Consider the following 19,636-nt stretch of genomic DNA (forward strand, 5'->3'; position numbering starts at 1 on the left):
CACGTGCCTCCATATCCCGAGCCCGCTCAGAAACACGATAGTCCAGGTCCTGTCGACGATTCGAATGTCTTGCAGCATCCTGAATACGCTCCTCAGAACGGATTTCTGGGTTAGTCCTCCGAGATGCATGCTCAGCAGTGTTTCGCAACTGCTCTTGTCTTCGCTCCTCAGAGTCCTCCCGACGAGTTAAATGCGCTTGTGCGTCCCGAATCCGTTCAAGGTTGCGAACCCTTTCGCTTCTTCTCCGCTGCGCGCGTGCAGTGGAATCCTGAGCACGACTTTCCTCCCGAAAGTTAGGGTTATTGCCTCGAACATTGGCGATATGTTGAGAGTTCCGAGCTCTTATTTGGGACGCATTCCTTTCATAGCGGGTTCTACTGCGGCTTAAAGCTGCTTGGCGGCGTTGCTCCTGGGACAAGCGTGTTACACGTGGCATTTCTAATAGCGCTGCATGAAAAAATAAAAATTATGGAATGATAGCATATAAAATCACCTACATGGAATGCCGTCCACGGCTATAATAAGATTTTAGGAGAATTTGAAAGTTAATGAGTTATTAGCGAAATATACTTACCAAAGTTTGTGTTTCAAATATTACTCGAAAACAATTTTTTAATTTTACCACTGATACAAATTACTTTCTCACTCTTTTGCACTGTTAAAAATACTTCCGCTCTCTTTAAATTTTTGCACTTGAAAAAATACTTTTCACTAACTGGCAGAGTAACGTCGTCACTCTATAAATTTTTTCATCGACTGATCTACGAATTATAGGATTTCTGAATATATAATCAAGTTAGGTAATATCCCAAATAAAAATGAATTGTCCCATGACCCTTTTAAGGTTCTCTAGCTTGACCCTTTTCAAAAAGGCAATGAAAATGCATTTTTTATGTACCTGGCTACCTGTTGTGCAATTTAGGTCCTAATTTGTAGTGCTATTTTTTCCGATTCGACCATCAAAAAAGGGTATACCTGATATTGTACAGTTACAAAGCCACTCCTTAAATTGCACTCATACCTGCGTTACCGGTTGCGCAATGCAGGTTCTTTGCACAATTCTTGCCCCTTGCACGTGTTCATTGAACCAATTAAGGGTTTGCCAAATTATACCTGCTTATAATGGAAAAATCCCGTGGATTTCTTTGAATGAAATGTCTCTGTTATCTAAAAAGTAAAGGGTTGTAAACTTAAGCGTTACTGTCACTCCTTTGCATTATAAAAGAGGCTGAAAGGGTAGATATGTTAGAATGCATCATATGAATAATTTTGGAGAATATAATTTACAGTATGTTCTGCAAGGGTATATCAACTTCGGCTCCGCCCGAAGTTAGCTTTCTTTTCTTGTTTCATGATAGGAGAATACATTTAAATAGACGAAAAATCGATACTAAATAGCATAATATTTACCTGAAAAATTAAAAAAATTGTTTACCTAAAATATTACTGAATAAAAAGAATACCGTGAACAATAAACTTTCTGGTAGCTAAGAAAAGCATTTTCTGTTTTCAAATGGTGAGGGTTCTAGCGGTTTGACAACATATATGTAGTAACACTTTAAAGGCTTAATACTCAGTCAACAAAATGATTATGACTTACTTAGTTATTTTAAAATATTTAAGTGAGCGGATAATAGAAATCTTGACTGCGTGTCGGATTCGCTGCCTCAAAAATGTGCAACAAGTTTTAAGAACTCCAACTAAGTAAGTTAAGACCCGTACGTTTATTTCATTTTCCTCTCTCTTGTCAAACTACTTTTACTTCATTATACCCTTGCAGAGGGTATTATAATTTTGGTCAAAAGTGTGCAACGCAGTGAAGGATGCATCTCCGACCCTATAAAGTATATATATTCTTGATCAGGATCACCTCCTGAGTTGATATAGCCATGTCCGTCTGTCCGTCTGTCCGTCTGTCCGTCTGTCTGTCCGTCTGTCCGTCTGTCTGTTTCTACGCAAACTAGTCTCTCAGTTATAAAGCTATCGAATTGAAACTTTGCACACACCCTTCTTTCCTTTGCACGCAGTATATAAGTCGGAACGGCCGGGATCGGCCGACTATATCCTATAGCTGCCATATAACTGATTGATCGGAAATGCCATAACTCTGCTGTTTGTTAAGTTAGGAAGTTGGGACTCTCTATGGGTATTATATTTGGCCAATCAATCCGACGTACCAAATTTCATAAGGATCGGCCGACTATATCCTATAGCTGCCATATAACTGATTGATCGGAAATGCCATAACTTTGGTGTTTGTAAAGTTAGAAAGTTGGGATTTTCTATGGGTTTTATATTTGGCCAATCAATCCGACCTACCAAATTTCATAAGGATCGGCCGACTATATCCTATAGCTGCCATATAACTGAACGATTGGAAATGCCATAACTTTGGTGTTTTTAAAGTTAGGAAGTTTGGATTATTTATGAGTATTAAGAATGCATCATAGGAATAATTTTGGAGAATATTATTATAGAGAATTCTGCAAGGGTATATCAACTTCGGCTCCGCCCGAAGTTAGCTTTCCTTTCTTGTTTTTTATTTCCGATACTGAGAATATTTATTAAGAAACTCATTCTGTCGGTGCGTTCAACACTTTCAACAAAGTGTAGGTTTTATACCCTTGCAGAGGGTATTATAATTTTGGTCAAAAGTGTGCAACGCAGTGAAGGAGACATCTCCGACCCTATAAAGTATATATATTCTTGATCAGGATCACCTCCTGAGTTGATATAGCCATGTCCGTCTGTCCGTCTGTTCGTCTGTCCGTCTGTCTGTTTCTACGCAAACTAGTCTCTCAGTTTTAAAGCTATCGAGTTGAAACTTTGCACACACCCTTCTTTCCTTTGCACGCAGTATATATGTCGGAACGGCCGGGATCGGCCGACTATATCCTATAGCTGCCATATAACTGATTGATCGGAAATGCCATAACATCGGTGTTTGTAAAGTTAGGAAGTTGGAATTTTCTATGGGTTTTATATTTGGCCAATCAATCCGACCTACACAATTTCATAAGGATCGGCCGACTATATCCTATAGCTGCCATATAACTGATTGATCGGAAATGCCATAACTTTGGTGTTTGTAAAGTTAGAAAGTTGGGATTTTCTATGGGTTTTATATTTGGCCTTTCAATCCGACCTACCAAATTTCATAAGGATCGGCCGACTATATCCTATAGCTGCCATATAACTGAACGATAGGAAATGACATAACTTTGGTGTTTTTAAAGTTAGGAAGTTGGGATTTTTTCTGAGTATTAAGATTGCATTAAATGAATAATTTTGGAGAATATAATTTACAGAATATTCTGCAAGGGTATATCAACTTCGGCTCCGCCCGAAGTTAGCTTTCCTTTCTTGTTTTATTTTGAAGTTGGTATTGTTGAAATTGAAGACAAAGTTGTATAATTTTTCGAGTAGTAACCACATTAGAATAACAGAAAAGATGATAAGAATTTCAGACTTTTGGGAAGACTCAACTCTTTATTTTAATTCTACAGCACGATTTTACTATTCTAATTATTTCGCCAGCCTCAGGCGGCCTTTATTTATTTTGGTTTGTTTCAAAACAATGCGTTCGAGCGGTTCTTTCCAGGTCGTCTGGCACTCATTTGTCTAGTATAGCAGCCCTTTCACACAAAGTAGCGAAAAAATGATTATCGATGAACAGCGATTTCTTTAGAATTCATAATTGAGAATAATTAAAAAAAAGTCGCGGTTCAAGGCGATCTTAAAAATCAAAATTAATTAAATCAGGGAATATCTCAAAAGGTTGTTTTAAAATTCAACCATAAAATCCGTCGGTATCACAAGAATTCTTCAGTTATTAATTATTCGAAATCACCGAACGATAATTTACAAATGTATGTCTCCTATTTACTATATTCCAACAAATTTTATTTTATTTCGATTCCAAAGAATATTAAACAAAATAAAAAAAGGAAAACACAAATTTGAATTAGTCTATTTGAATTAAAAATGTCTTTTATGCCTAGTCCTTTAGCCAGCACATTACGCCAAAATAAGCCCAGTCACTCGGGTAAATTCCCTATTTTTGTCCACATTTTGTTTTATAAAACGTTAATTTTTGAAACCATAATAGACCGGACTATATTTACTTACAGTTTTGTCTTTTCTTCTTTTTCCTATATTAAGACACCTGAATATAATTGCCATCAACATCTTGCCCTTTGAGTTGAGCAGATGTCACCGTCCAATTTCGTTTTGTTAGGTCAAAATATGTTCGTAACGGTCGATATCGAACACATGGCAATGGCACATGCAGAACGTATTTGCTTATAAATTATGATATTGTGACATCAACCGTATGTAGGTTCTAAGCCAGTTGCTAAAATTGCACAAATGCAAATATTCATTTACGTTTTTGACACTATTTGTCAAGATTTTGAAAGCAAAATTAATATAATAACGTATAACATAATACAAAAACACAATTTCCCAAAGAGTCAAACTATTTATAAATGCTTAAATCAATATTCGAGCCAGCAAAAAAATGAAGAAACGGAAGGAGGGAACTGCTGTAGATATTAATAAAGCAAAATGATTTATGTGTCTGCTGCAGTGCGGCTCAGCCGCGTCCACTTCAGACGACCTCAACTCTCGCAACCCAAAACTTGCAATAACCACTAACTGTAGCGGTTGTCGTTCTCAGATTTTCGTTATATTCGGTCCGTTGATCTAATCAGTTGGTTAGCACGGGGTCCTGAAAACAGGACTACTACCAAAAATCCCATGAGCGGCGCTTGCGCAGGTAGGAGCGAAACTCACAGTTTTTCGACTTTGTATTTTTTAAGGTAATGAATTTGGGCACCTGGGAGGCATGACAAATGCATTCTGGCTTAATGACGCCCTCGACAGGAGTGAATATCTTCTTGTGGTTGTTCTTTGATCTCATCGGCTCACTTCAGAGGCGCCTTTCGCCACCTGCTGGCTAATAACATCAGAGCCAACTGTTGTGCAAGGATGTGGAGGTAGGTTATGGAAGCACGGCGGAAGAGAAGCTAAATTGATCGATTAACCGAGTGTCCCGGCTCTTTTCTCACAGCTCTAATTCCAAACTATTTTTTAGTATTTGAAACACACTGAGAAAAAATTGAATACCGTATAGCTTTACTTTATTCGCTTACTATGATCCATCTTCAAATGTGGAATCAACACTACTCACTACATTTAATGAAGAATGTTGACTTCTATGAAAAAGGAAATTTAATTATTTGGATGTTTAATTTACATGTACCACCAAATTTTGAAAAAAATATTTGAATTACAAATTGATTCTTTACTCAATGCATTACAATATTATATGTTTGGTTATCTTCCAATGCTTTTACTCAAAGATTGATCGCATGGATCCTCAAGTTAATTTCATGAAAATGAGAGAAAATCAAAGGTTACACCTAAACAGGGAGTTTGACAACAACACTGGAAAACTACAATGTAATCTCTGAAGAATTGTTGATTTAATGTGGTACAAAGGTAAAGTAGAAAATAAATTCGTAGGAAAATATTAGTTAATTTGCACTAAGTTTTCACTTAAGTTTCTAAAAGTTCTAAAAGTAGCAAAAGCCTATTTGGATTAGTTCGGATCAAACATTTCTTGGTTTGTTCAGTTGCGCTTAGTAATTTGGGTAACCGGTTTTCCAATTTTACCACAAGAAAAAGTTATTAATGGTTTGAACTTCGGTGGTCATGTTTCAGATTTTCTTTTGTCTTCCAAATGTTTAATAAAAAAATTATTGTGAAGTTCAAAATAACAGGGAAACCGAGCCAGATAGTAAAAGCCTTTTTAAAAAAATTATTTTTTTAAGCTCAAGAAAATTTGTCTGACTTTTGAAACATACAGTTGAAAAATGTAAATACTAACCTTTCAAAATGTATATCTTTTAATAATTTATAAATTAATTTATACGGTTTTCTCAGATAAGATTAAGGCAATATTCATGACCTTTCGAAATGTTAATCGTTACCCATTAACATGCCGCCCATGTGAGCAAACAGTTTTCTCTCTTCCATAATATATGGAAACTTTCCAATCTCAGAGACCACACGCGCACAAGCATAAATGGAGGCACACACACACACAGAGACCCGCTTACCTCGACGAAAACGAAAAAAGGATAAAAACGAAATGAAGAGGACTCTGCATCCTTTTCTGGCATGGCCATATCCGTATCTTTTTTCTCTGCTTTGTACACGAAATGGGAGAAACGGAATTTTCAAACATATCGTATATACAAAATGCAAACATGTCTGGCAAACACAAGTCCCATAAATGTTTTGTGCCCCTGTGATGGGTGGGGCGGAGGGGAGCGGGGTGGTGTACGTGGGGGAGGGGGTGGTGGAGCGGCTGAGGCTGGGGGTACGGTTAGTGATAAAAACTTGCAAAAAATATTTTCATATGTGAAAATGTGTAAAGTATAAAAGTTGTTTTCCACCGTTCGTGGCTCCTGGCTGCTGAGCTGATTCTTCTTCGTTGTTTTGCTCGTTTCTATTCCACTTTGTTTTTTTGTATGTTTTGTGTGTTTTGCCGTGCTGCCAGCCGCTTTTTGCGCTCCTCTGTTTGCACTATGTGAGCATCAGGTGATGTGGCAAAAGAAATTACAACAAATCCATTTGTAAAATTGCAAACCGAGACCGAGGCACCTCCTCCGCTTATCCCGTTGCCTTTGATGGCCTTTTCGGTAGCTCTTCCTTTTCGGCCAGTCAGCAGTCAGTAGTCAGTGGCAATGTGTGCAGCGCTGGAGGACGACAGCCAGCTGCGATGAATATCGTTCTGAGGAGGGGCACATCCGCAAAATGGTCGTTGACCTTATTATGGTCGTGTTGTATCAGGATTATTTTGTGGCAGTCATTAAACACTGTGCTTAATATGCTCAATTTTAATCTCAATGTATCTTTGTTATCGCAGTGCTACAAATATGTATACCTACAAACTAGACCAAGAAAAAACACATAATAACTTATAATAGTGACTCTTGGATTAAAATATTTTTGGCATTGATTTAACCCTGAGAGATGTTGTGTTTGAATCGGATTTAAATTGAATAAGTTCATATTTTAGCCTAAGCCTTAGCTTGCGACATTTGAGATGTTTTTACATTCCTTTTCGATTTCTTGAAAACTATTCATCATACTATTAATCAATATAGTATTATTTTCTGAAACGTTTTTTGATTAAGTTAATATTTTGGCATATGCAAAAAAAAAGAGTTTTTACCGGTATTGGTAAGATACAAAATTTCGAAAATATATAGATTACATTTTTAAACTATTTGCACGATTAGGTATTGCATTTTTTAGGGTGAGGCTATAGTCTATTCATAAATAAATTGTAAAAGGATTATTTTCGGTATTGAAAATAAAGGATTTCGTCTTTAATACAATCGAGCACTAGTTTCGAAAATATACATATTCGAATCATAATCTTTCGCTAAGAAATGAAATACTTTGGGGTTTGATTAAAAGGAAAAGAAAAATTATTTAATTATGTGTGTCCATGACCATGCAAATTTCCCGAAATCGGACCCTTCTTGCATTTGTAAATTATTTAAAGCTTTAATTAGTTTTTAAAATTGGTTTAGATTAACTCTCAAAAATTATATGATTTGTAAGAAACTAGAGGTTACGTTTCTCTGAGCCCCGAGCTCCCATTTCAGGTGTATTGCAGAGCACTTTGATTTCTCTAAAAATGATAAGCCTGTTTTCTGGGAAAGATTTTATTCATTTCTTTAAGCAAAATTTTTATTTTAAGCTCACTACAATCTTTATGTTCCCAAATGTTCTTTTCATTTTTTTCTATGGTAACCAATTAAAGGAGCAAATACAGCTCAAGCCCTTTTTCGTCAGCTTGCCCCTGTCATTATGAGCTCAACTAGCCAATCGCTGCCCTTCATTTACCTGGACTAACATTTCTCATACTAAAGTTTTCACAGGCTCCTCCAAATCGCACTGCACACAAAGTTCTTCTGCCAGGGAATTCTGCCTGCATTTCCCTCACTAAATTTCAGTGCCGAGACATTCATCAATTTGCCTGGAGAAGCAAAATCTTTAGTAGCAGCAATATCGCATCATCAGTCCAGTGTTTTGAATATAAGATACTCTGTATCTACGAATTTTTTTGTTAAAATTTTTTACAATTAATTGTATTATTATACAAATATAATTTGCCCACTATTTTGTTTTTATTATGGTCCTTTTGGTATTTGCCTTATTACAAGAAATATCCCCCAAAGACTTCAAATTTCATGGGGGCGAAGATTTATGCTAGGCTGCGATCGGATGTAGATAAAAATGTACTTCAGAGGGTCGAAACGCATTCTTCTACCTGTTACACAGATAGTAACGAATTTGGTCTACTACGAGTGCCTGGTACCAAAAGCAGAAAATAGCAACTACCATTTTTCGAGCAGCTCTGGATGCCACGGCAGCTTGACTATAAATTTTCCGTAGTAAGTGGGAGGCCCCCTGTCGGTCCTTCTCGGATTGCTGCACCCCGCCCCCTCCCTTCGCTTCTGGCCAGCAAGCCCCACACGTCAAATTTCAAACAAGTTCGCCTGCCGCAGGACATGCAACAAACGGCCAACTTCCAGACACAGGCAGCCGGAAAAAATTCGACCAGCAAAATCTAGGAGCCATGTTGCCAGACTCCGGCGGAATTCGAGACAGGTACAACAGCTGGCATCTTTTTCTATGCCTTTGCCGCCTTCCATCTTCTATCTTATTTCACGGCAACAGCCAGGGCAACAATGAAAAAGGCCACCTGAGGTGGCTGGGGCAAAGGCATTCCTGTGCTCAGGTTTATGCATAGCTCCGGCACACGCAACGGAAATGCTTGTGATTTAAATTTAAAGAGACGCAGGAATTCAAAGTTTGTGACTGCAGGGAGGATGGTGGCTTGAGCCAGATTTATAGAAATACATATCCGATTTTGAATCCCAGTTTGGCGTTCTAATTAATCGCAGAATTTATGATCATTAAATAATGTATTTTAAGTACTAACAATGGCTAATTACTTGTAGTTTGTTACACATTTAATCTTAGCGATCATATGATAGATAAGCCCTTTGCGTCGATTTATTTATCGAAATGCATATCCGACTTTGAATCCCAATTTGGGATTCTAATTAATCAAAGAATTTATGATCATTAAATAATGTATTTTAAGTACTAACAATGGCTAATTACTTGTAGTTTGTTGCACATTTAATCTTAGCGATCATATGATAGATGCGCCCTTTGCGTCGATTGACTGCCAAACTTTTCTATACTCCAACTGGGGGACTAAAATTCAACGCAAATTATTTCAAGTTGTCTAGCCCCGACTTTTCCCAATGAAAAAGTTTCTCGGCCGAACAATAACTGCAGCTGCTCATCACGCCCAACTTTTACTGTCTGCCGACCAAACCCAAACCCCCCCCCCTCACAGTCACTCCCCCACATCACCTGTGCCATCTGTCGTTAGAGACACTCTCCCCCTCCCCTCCATTTTTGCAGATCCAAGCTTACGTTAGGTTGGGGAATTGCAAATAAATATTTCAACTGCAGTTGCAGATTATTTTAGTGCTACGGCAAACTCGGAAAGTCGTAACAATGCGGAATGGTAGCAACTAAGGCAAACAGGTGGACGAAACTGAGGTGGCTGAGACGGGGGGGGGGGGAGAGGGGGGGAAGGTTCAGAGGAGCTTCTGGGGAATGGTAACTTAGCTTCGATTTCTCCTGGGACCTATGATAAAGTGCGCCCCGTAATGAAGACGAAATATGGCGCTGCAGAGATGTGCAAACTTTATGGGGTGTTTCGGGCAAGATTCCCGCTATTTATTTAGCCACACACAATTTCAATTTGTTTCTGCTCGTGTTCGTTTGATTACTTTCTGTTCAGGTTGTAGTTCCGCAAATAGATGCCAGCCAGAACCTCCTGGATGCGCCGACGCCGCTTGTCCTGCATGATGATCGAGACCAGGTGCTTGGGACTCAATCCCCGGTTGGTCTGCCGCTCGAGGGCTTCCACTGCGTCCTCGCTGATCACATCTTCGGCATCGCCATCGTCATCGGCTTGGGTGGTGGTTCCTTCGGAGATCGGGGCTTCCTCTGCAGTTCCGTTTTCCGCGGCGTTCACCACCTCGGAGTCATCCTCGAAGAGACTTCCATCGGCCAAGTCGTCCAGGTTAAGGCCCTGCAGCAAATCGGCGATCGAGGGCACGAAGGCACTGCGGCGGGAACTGGTGGAGTTGGTGCTGTTGGAACTGCCTGCCGTAGTGCTTGCTGGGAGGTAGATGCCCTGCATGTTGCTTGGGTTGATGACCAGGAAGGTGGGTCCACTGCCGGCGGTATTTGCGTACTCCATTCCATTGAACGGGTTGAAAGGACGGCTGGGCGGTGGGGGTGGTGGTGGTGGTGGAGGAGGACCATAGTACGAATAGTAGGGGTTCCGGTGGTGGCGGTAGTCGTGTCTATCGTAGTCGTCCTCGTAATATGGCCTCTGCACATAAATGACGGGACTTTTGTGGCTCTCCTGACTCTCGCCGCGTTTCCACAGCAGACGGGGAACAATTTTGGAGAAGGCTATGAGCAGAAAAATACCAGGCTAGAATCCTTTTGCTTTATAGATAGTTCACTTACCATTCTCCTTCACGCTTTTGCCTTTAGAGGTCTGCTGGGCAGAACACAAGGCAAAAAGAGCCGCAAGAAAGATCAAGACGCAAAGGGTTCTCATGGTATGTCAATTGAAAGCTTCTGTAGATTACTGTGTTCAAGCACTGCACCTCCACTGGCTTTTATACCTCAAACCCGCGAATTTCAACTTGTGAGGCTGACCATGGTTCATGTGCTATTTTCACAGTTGATCTAGGTAAGTGTGGATACTCGCAATTTATCCGTATCGGCTCGTAAATCAATTCTAGACCCAACGTTTATTACACTCGTAAAGTTGGCCGCCCTAGAAAGTATTTGACTAAGATCTTGTCTGTGGTCTCATTTGCCCTCGTCCGTTTTCACGATCAATTTAGCGCTAAGTAGTCTTATACAGATTACCCCCAGATATATGTTTCTCAACCGCTGATGTACTCAGTTTATGGTCGTATTTATGATCTGTGTACACAGGCCGGCAGTTGGCCAGATTGGAGGACATTAACCCCACCTTCGCATTCTCTGGTTCGTGTACATTGAACTTGAGGTGAGCAGCAAACTTTCTTTTCATTAAAGGAATGGATTTGAACTTAGAAATGCCTACACACGTAGGGAAAGAAAAAGTAATCCTAAGTAAAATACCGAGAGATAAGAATCGGAAGCTGAATAGAAATATATTTTTAAAAACACATCTTGTTTCTGTATTGACTTAAAAATTTGACACACTTGTAAAATGTCGGGGCTCTGCGAGACTGATTCCATTTGGTTCGCCATAATAAATCCATTTTCCGTCTTCGGGCAAGGTAAACACACAAGGAGCTTGTATAAAGAGCAAATACTATCTAAGCGAATATCCGTTATCACAGTCCTTTTGAGACCATTTCATCCTGTGCAATCAAATACCAAAGACAACAATACATCCTGGGGAGCACAAGAGGTAAATATTATTTAAAAAATCAAAACACGTAGGCTACACAAAGTACAAATCGCACTTAATCAAAATCACCTCAGAAAAGCTTTCCACATAAAATCCCACATTACTGCCGGGGCAGTTCGAGACGCAGCCGTAAGTAAAAATAAATAAGAGGCTAAGGAACTAAATTTGAGCAGGGGACCATGTGCAAACAGCAACAGGATCCAAAGCAGAAGACCAAAAACTCAACCTGGGAAACTGTCATGTACGAGAATTTCACTTTTTTAATTCTGTTAGGGGGTGGAAATAGAAAAGAGGGAATCAGGGAGCGAACTTTTTCCTCCAGCATCCATGTAAAACCGATAGAAAGCTTTCATTTAATATTGACCACAGTCAGTGATGAAATCTATTCGCTTGGTTTTGCCTACGGCTCTTTAGCTCGTAAATCTTTAGGGCCTATTTAAATAGACAACTTAGGCAATTTTAATAGCAGGCAAAGAACCAAGTAAACAAAGACAAGAAACCAGTTTTTTATAATATAGTTTATGCGGTCAATGGAGTTTAAATTAAAATAACGAAATTTCATTGCAATTTGAAATTGCTGATTAATTTTTTTAGTGCAGTAGTATTGAAAATACGACTTAGTTAAGAATATAAATTAATACTCAAATCAATATTAAAAAATAATACAAATTATAGATTTTTTCGTGCTTGATTTCACCAACATAATTGTGAATTTTTTTTCATCATCTGTTTGACTCTTTTAAAAACCTTTTTATAAAGGAGTGGGAAATATTTGCAATGCCCACCCTCTTATTTTTGTATTTTTAAACCATTTTTTTGGCACAAACATTATATTTTAGATTTGGACTGGGAGAAACTTAAATTTTATAGCTGAATTGAATATCAAACAAAAACACCAAAATTATTGCCGAAATTTTTTAATTCAACCTCTTCTCGTGACTTTAAATGTAACCCAAAAAAAATATGTGGATCGGAAGGTATTACTAGCATTTTGAAATCACATTTTGACTTTTCAGATTCTTTGGGTGTTCGCAAAATTAATTTTTTTATAAAATTTCTTTATGTATTCCTAAGCTTCATATCAATATTTTATTGACTGTCTGGGTATTTTTCTACTATAAATACAATAATATAATTTCCTGTGATCCAGATCGAATAATTCCTTCTTATATTTTATGCACGGGTTCGAAAAGGATGTGTAAGTACATGTGGTATTAAGAAGGTAATTTTCAATATTTTAGAACGAACTAATAGTCAACATTAAAGAATTTAATAATAAAAATCTAATATTTTAAAAAACAGCATGTTTATATTATGGATATAAGTCTTGATATTACCAGGGATGCGGACTATACAATCTCTGAATTCATGTATGTAACAGTTGTTCATCAAGCAAAATGTTGGAATAATACGCAGCAATATTATGAATTGATATATTTGGAATGTATATCAGTATAATATTTTACATATATTTGTTTAAATCAATGTAAAAAACAACACCTGGTGAAACACAAATAAAACTTTTACTAACATAGCAATTAGTAGAAGCAAAAGAAATAATTTTCTAGGTTCTGACTAAAAATCGGCTTTGCCGACTAAAAGCTAATTTTACTAGAAATATAACGCTTTTTAACTTAATAATAAAATAGTAATTGTTTCGTTAATATTAAAGATATAAAGTTCGATCATCTATAATAACAAACCAATCCTTATAGCGTTTACCCAGAACTCCCGATAAAAATAAAACGCTTTTAAAAAAAACAGCACTTTGAAAGAGAAATGGTAACATTCAAAAAATAGTAAGAGTAATAATCTAAATCAGGGTGTCCAAATGCACCGGTAAACCAAGCTTTCATCTCTTGAGTAAATTGTCGATTAAGTTTTGAAAGCCAGTGTAATCTGTGATCACCAGGATGTTCCCCAGGCCTCGCAGTTCCCGCAACTTGGCCTACATTAGGACGGCCTGACCAAGACCGCTCTGTGTGCAAATATCCAATTCGTTATGGTGAAATCTATGGGCTCCGTCAGGCTGTCCACCAGTTTACAAAGCTGGAAGGGAAACACTCCTTTTGCCAGATGTGAGTATAGACGAAAATCAGCAACACACGGCTTTGCACTTGCATCTGGCCTAAATTTGAATCTGCTCTAGCATTTTTACGAAAATTGACCGTTAGGACTGGACGACCCCCAGTTCAAAAGGTGGGCCAATGCCTTTTGCCACAAATACGAGTGTTTTTGCGGTGCTCCCAGGTGTGGGGCAAGAAGCACTCTCTGCTGCGTTTTGTGTTAATTAAAGTTGTTGTGGCTTAGACCAGCATCCAGTAGTGTTAATCTCCCATATGGTCCAATGGCCCCAGATTGGGATAAGTGGAGGATTCTCACAAATTGCCTGCACGTTAAGCCCTTTGCAAGGTGACAAGAGATTCAACCATTGGTTTCTAAAACTAGAAAAAAAGAAATTCGACTAAATGCCTCACAAACAATAATTTAATTTTTTGTACAACTGAAAATTGTGTATATAACTGCTGTAGCTTGAAAAAATTCAAAAATATGGTAATAGTCAAGAACCGCATCGTATATTGCACGTTGAAAAACACAAGCTAATAATCAATATGCTAGTAATCCACCATTAAATAGATTTTTGCTATGAATTTTTAAAGCTTGTATAAACAATGGTTTTTTGCTGTGCCATTTCACTGCTGTTGCAGATGTTAATGAAATCACCCGAAACATTTTCGAATGTGTTTATATATGTACATATATTTTTCGTTATCCCTTTTGTACTTAAACATTTTAGGTATAGATAAGGAAACTGATTTAAGCAGTTGTGTATTCTTTAAGGTATCTTATAGATTTAATGGAAATTCTTATCAACTATTTCAAAATTGCCTCAATCTGAAGGCCCAACTGTAATTTGAAAATTAATTTAATTGTTTGTGTCATTAATACCAGTGCTTACACCGCAAAAAAAGCTCCTTCAAACTTTTTAATTTTATTTTCTTTTACTATATATTAATAGTTGTTCTACCATAAAACATTAAATTAATGAAGCTTGTATGTATTTTGTTATTCATTTTGTTATTTTTAAGTTTGTACACTGAAAAGCTTATACATTTGTCAGGATTAAATCTATAGCCCTCTACATTAGCTGGAAGCAAGACGATCTACTTATTTAAAGGGTTTTTGATGGACTTACTTTTCTAGATGGTAATTTATAGATAGTTTATACTTTAATATAAATTAATATAATTAAATTAATCATTCTAGACGGTGGCTTGGGGAGTCAGCAGCTTGTATACCCTTGCAAGTATACAAATTTGTAGAACAAAAACTTTAAATTTACAAAATCACGTCGATGACTGTTGAGCAGCTGAAAAGCATAGGTTCGGTTCCGCGGGGAGTATGTAGACTTTTTTAATGATTAAAAATAAATTTAAAAATTATGTATGTTGCTTCAAACAGGGCTATAAAAATAAATGTCGGAAATATTTGTTAGCTCAAAGCAAATAAAAACGTGTTAAAGCCCCAGAACAGCGAATAATCACTGGTTTTGGACCATTGCAGAGAGTATTATATCTTTCAGTTAAAAGTTTGAAACGCAGTGAATAACACATTTCCGTTCTTTTTATTATTATTTTATTTTTATTTATTTTTTGAAAGTGTAGGTAAAAGCCCTTGGAAGAGAAGTCCGGGCTGAGAGTCAATCGTTAGAGATAATAGGAATATTTACATATATTATAGTCAGAACATAATACTCTCATGCCAGGCGAGTCGATGTCTGTTTCTAAGCAACCTAGTCCTTAGTTTTAAAGTTATTTGGATAAAAAAATGTATTTTCCTTTGCTGGTAGTATACAAGAACTAGACGTACCTGCGTTCTATATCATATAGCTCCCATAGGGACAATTAATAAAAAAGGGAAATAAAATTATAAATGATGACTGCCATCAAAAAGATATAAATGTATTGGGAAATCGACCCATTTTAATTGTTTTTAAGCATAGAAATATAAATACATTACATCAAATTTTTCTAACAGGTGCAAGGGGCTTATAAAATTCGGCTGGGCCAAGTTTGTTTCCTTTCTCGTTTATTTTAAAGATATAACAAAAAAAAAATTAGAAAATTGACAAAAATATTTAATAGTCGAACTACTTATATCGTTTTTATTTTTTTATTGAGCACCTCGGCATGATATACTTTGTATCCTGTAATTTTTTTTTGAATAATTTACCCCGGCTCATTAGTTTTTATTTCAAAAATACAAACCGACAAGTTTAAAATGTATTTTTATTTTAAAAGTTAAATAATGGTATACAAACTTGTTTTGTATACTGGCAGGCATAAGTATTTTCGCACTATACCTTGGTAAGCATCCTTTTTCATAATAATCGATAACTGCGAGTCCCCTTAGCTGCAAATACATTTGTGCCCCAGCGGAGTCGATACCATATTGGCATTTGCACTAGCTCCCGCTGCTGCGACTGCTGATCCCACATCGAAAAAGGCATTTCCCTCCATTTCCTGCGCGCTTCCTCTGCTCGTGTAGTTGTGTGGGAGCGCTTGTGACGCGCTGCCATTTCACTTCCGGCCTGGACAGCCTTGCTAAGCATCGGGTACACTGCAAGAAAATAAGGGACTAGAACATTTAGCTCATCTCCGGCTGATCCCAGTATTAGTTCGGGAAAGTGGCTACTGTTTCTCCCAGTGCATAGTAGAGCAGTCTCAGTGGCCACTCAGCAGCATACATTTTCGGCAGCACGCTTTTCCGGTTTGCCGACACAGCAGCAACTGGGTCCTGCCACTCCCCCTTCCAATCCCCCTGCCACTCCCCCTGCCACCCACAGCCCACTCGACCGTCCTTGGAGGCGGGGCCTCGGCTTACTCTAGTTCAATAAGGATTTCCGTTTCAATTCGTGCGCAGCGCCTGTGCTGCTGCTGTCCATTTTCATTTATCGAATTTTTTACTTTGACGACCTTTAGGCCTGCGGCTCATCTTTTTACACTTTTAACAACGTTTTCCCCCGGCCCCCTCTTTTGCCTCCTCACCCGCCTCCGCTGGCATTATTTATTTACTTTGTGCTGATTTCATGCGTTTGCTTTGCGACTTTTTGGCGTTGCTCTTTGTGCTTGATTTGCTTTCCAATTTTCAATGTGTCACTTTATGAACACGACCATTAATCAAAAACAAAAAAGGCATGAGGTGCCAGCGAGGGAGGGGAAGTCAGCCAAGAAATTATTGCTTAAATAAGCGTGTTTTGCCCTGGTAATGGACAGAACCTGTGAAATGAACCGACAACAAAAAGGGTCTGAGATGGCATCTCCCCTCAATGGCTGGCAGAAAGTTTTCGCCGCCATTCTCCATCGAGGCCACTCTTATTGATTTTGTTTTCATGCGTCATTTGCGCGGACACCGCTTTGCATACTGCATGCCGCACCTCAACGCCCCTTGGCCTGCGTTGTAATACACAACTTCGAGATCATAATTTATTGGGTTCAGCCAGGACAGGGCTACATTAAATAACTACAAATCAAATTATGCTTGGCGGGAAAGCACCAAGTGAAAGCCGCCAGAATGAAGAGTTGCCGATAAGGACCCTGAATCCATGATTTCCACTGAAAGGACGATTACTGTATAATAAGACAACTTCTGAACTTCAACATATTATATTCAAAGGTCTTGCAAAAATATTCTTCGAGCAATTGTTAAGGGTTGGTTTTCAGAGACTTCTTCAATTTTTAGAAAGGGTTTCGAAACAAATAAGAAGTTTTTCAAACCGAAAGTCCTAGAAAAAAACAACAAATTTTTAAATGAATATTAATTAGGTAGTACAGTACCCTATCTAAATGCACTATTTAGGAGATCGTTTTAAAGTTTGGGGTTAGCAGACGTATAATGACCGAAGATTAAACAGTCACGGCAATATAAAATGGTAATAAAATATAATACATATATTTAAAAACAAAAAATTACATAAAAACCGTCATTTGGGAACTCAAGTCTTATTTCTTTGTAAGGTGATTTGGATTTAATCTAATCCATCTTTGATGACGAGCGATTTTTACTTATTCGTTTCATTTAAATCCAAACTGATTATTATTGAACACTTATTTGTATATAATGAATTAATTTATTTGTGTTTCCATTAGCCTTTATAAAGTTTTTTATTAATTTTAGGCAATTATTACAGGCAGCTTTTGGACTATATGGTATAATATTTACAGCATCTGTACTGTTTAATGCTTTTTAATACGGTGCTTTTGCAAACTAATATTCAAAAAGGCGTGGAACTTAATGAGTTTTTGATATAAAGTTTGGCCGCCTTATAAGCTTTACGCTGAGAAAGGCCATCACGACAAGACATTGGAATTACAGCTTTTTATTTGAAGTGTCAAGTGTCAACACCAAAATGATTATATAGGCGTTGCCAGCCAATAACAGTCCACTGCCACGCCTGGAAGGCGTGCCGAAAAAACGAAATAGGAAAACCCATTTCACGGTCGGGCATTGAGACGTAAGAAAATGATAAAAAAGCGAAAGACAATCGAGGCACTGTCAACACCAGCTGCGAACGAGTTTATAGTGCAGTTTTGATTTCAAATGTCCAGGAATCTCGTTTAGGGCAGTTGCTTTGAAATTCATACAGAATTTTCATCTTTATTTTTGCAACCCAGGTTAAGGGAATCTTCCTATACTGAATACAACGACTTTTATTAGGATTCTATTGACGATTTACAATTTTATTTTGTTGCAAAATGATAATAAAAACTTATATAATAGTACTAACTTTCTAACCCATGAATAATGGTTAACTAACTATGTAATATTTACGTAAGGCCTTAAAAAAATTGTTTAAAATCTGACAGAAATTTTTAATTAACTAAGTTTATAGTTAACATCCTATAACATGTAATAACATGTGAATTAAAAAAATTATTTCCTTATAAGATGTCTCATAAGTTGTACCTAAAGATCAGAGATTTAAAGAAACGGTTCAAGACGGAGAGTATTCTGTATAATGCGGTGGTATATTGAGAGTGTGTTACAAAAAAAACATTAAAGTTTTTCAAAAAACATTGCAAACATGATTAAAATTGTCGAAAAACATCTGATTTTCGTATTCTTTACCGAACCAGGTTTAAGGTTTTGAGTAGTAAATATAAACTGTAATAACAACTGCTTCGGAAAAATTACGTCTAGTCTCAAAAGTCTTAAAATAGCAAAATAGAAATTTACATAACCTTCGAAAAAATTCACGAGTATTGAGGAAAACCTCATATTTATGAGGAATTCCCTCAGGAAAAACATACAGACAAGACAATCTACGGTGTTTTTTAAGACCAATAACAACAATGTTATAACTGACTAGTCCAAAAACAAGGCAATACAATTTCCATATTATTAAAAATTGTTTTTCCATGTTTCTTATTTCTAAAACTTTGTCTTTGTTCCTTGAAAATCAGAACATACTAAAATGGTAGCACATTGGACTAACTTTAAAAAATTTTTTTCAGAGGTCGCATGGAAAAAAAAACCTGCCTTATATAGATTATTCAATTAATGGATGGATTTACATACTCTCAAATATTTCAATTTAAGTTTTTGACTTCTGGCATATGGGATGGTCCACTGTGCACCGCCGGTTATTGGGGGCGCGGTTGCCAATGCCAGCTATTCCATTTTATTTGCTTTTCCAGACACAACGCGTAAATTATTATGCTTTTTCTCTGGCTCCCTTCATTTGGGCCGTGGATGTTGCAGTGTCTCCAGCATTTAATTACCACATGCTACAAATGTTGCCGACGTCGCTTTGGGCAACAACAACGCCAAAGCCATTGCAACAGGAAAGCTTGGTAAAATGAATAGACAAAAACCATTTAAACCATTTTTTAATTTGGCCTTTGTGGGACAATTAATAACTGTATTATAAAGACACAAAAAGGATATTTTATGAGGGAAGTAAGAAGATCCAAACTTTTTGAAAAATAAAAAGTAAGAAAGTTAAATGTTGGAGGATTGCTTTTTGGAAAAAAACATAAGTACGTAAAG

The 19,636-nt window shown here is 37.3% G+C and overlaps 2 protein-coding genes across 2 annotated transcripts in view; one reads left to right on the top strand and one right to left on the bottom strand.

Annotated features, from left to right (window-relative positions):
* The window catches only part of LOC108044575 (discoidin domain-containing receptor 2), a 115,422-nt gene that overhangs the window by 15,727 nt on the left and 80,059 nt on the right, over positions 1-19,636 (top strand). The gene's annotated exons all lie outside the window — the stretch shown is intronic.
* On the bottom strand, positions 9,824-10,748 carry LOC108044577. The gene is made up of 2 exons (XM_017123630.1): positions 10,645-10,748; positions 9,824-10,587 (listed from the first exon to the last, which is right to left on the bottom strand). The coding sequence occupies exons 1-2, from the start codon at positions 10,736-10,738 to the stop codon at positions 9,890-9,892; spliced, it is 792 nt and encodes a 263-aa protein (XP_016979119.1). The 5' UTR covers positions 10,739-10,748; the 3' UTR covers positions 9,824-9,889.

The sequence above is a fragment of the Drosophila rhopaloa genome, unplaced genomic scaffold, assembly GCF_018152115.1.
Source record: "Drosophila rhopaloa isolate 14029-0021.01 unplaced genomic scaffold, ASM1815211v1 contig_2, whole genome shotgun sequence".
Taxonomy (NCBI): domain Eukaryota; kingdom Metazoa; phylum Arthropoda; class Insecta; order Diptera; family Drosophilidae; genus Drosophila; species Drosophila rhopaloa.

Bases quoted from the DNA above. Each gene is read 5' to 3' on its own strand.
- LOC108044577 (XM_017123630.1), bottom strand. From the start codon at position 10,738: ATGAGAACCCTTTGCGTCTTGATCTTTCTTGCGGCTCTTTTTGCCTTG. The intron at 10,588-10,644 runs GTAAGTGAACTA...TTCTGCTCATAG, and splicing joins CAAAAGCGTGAAGGAGAATG to CCTTCTCCAAAATTGTTCCC.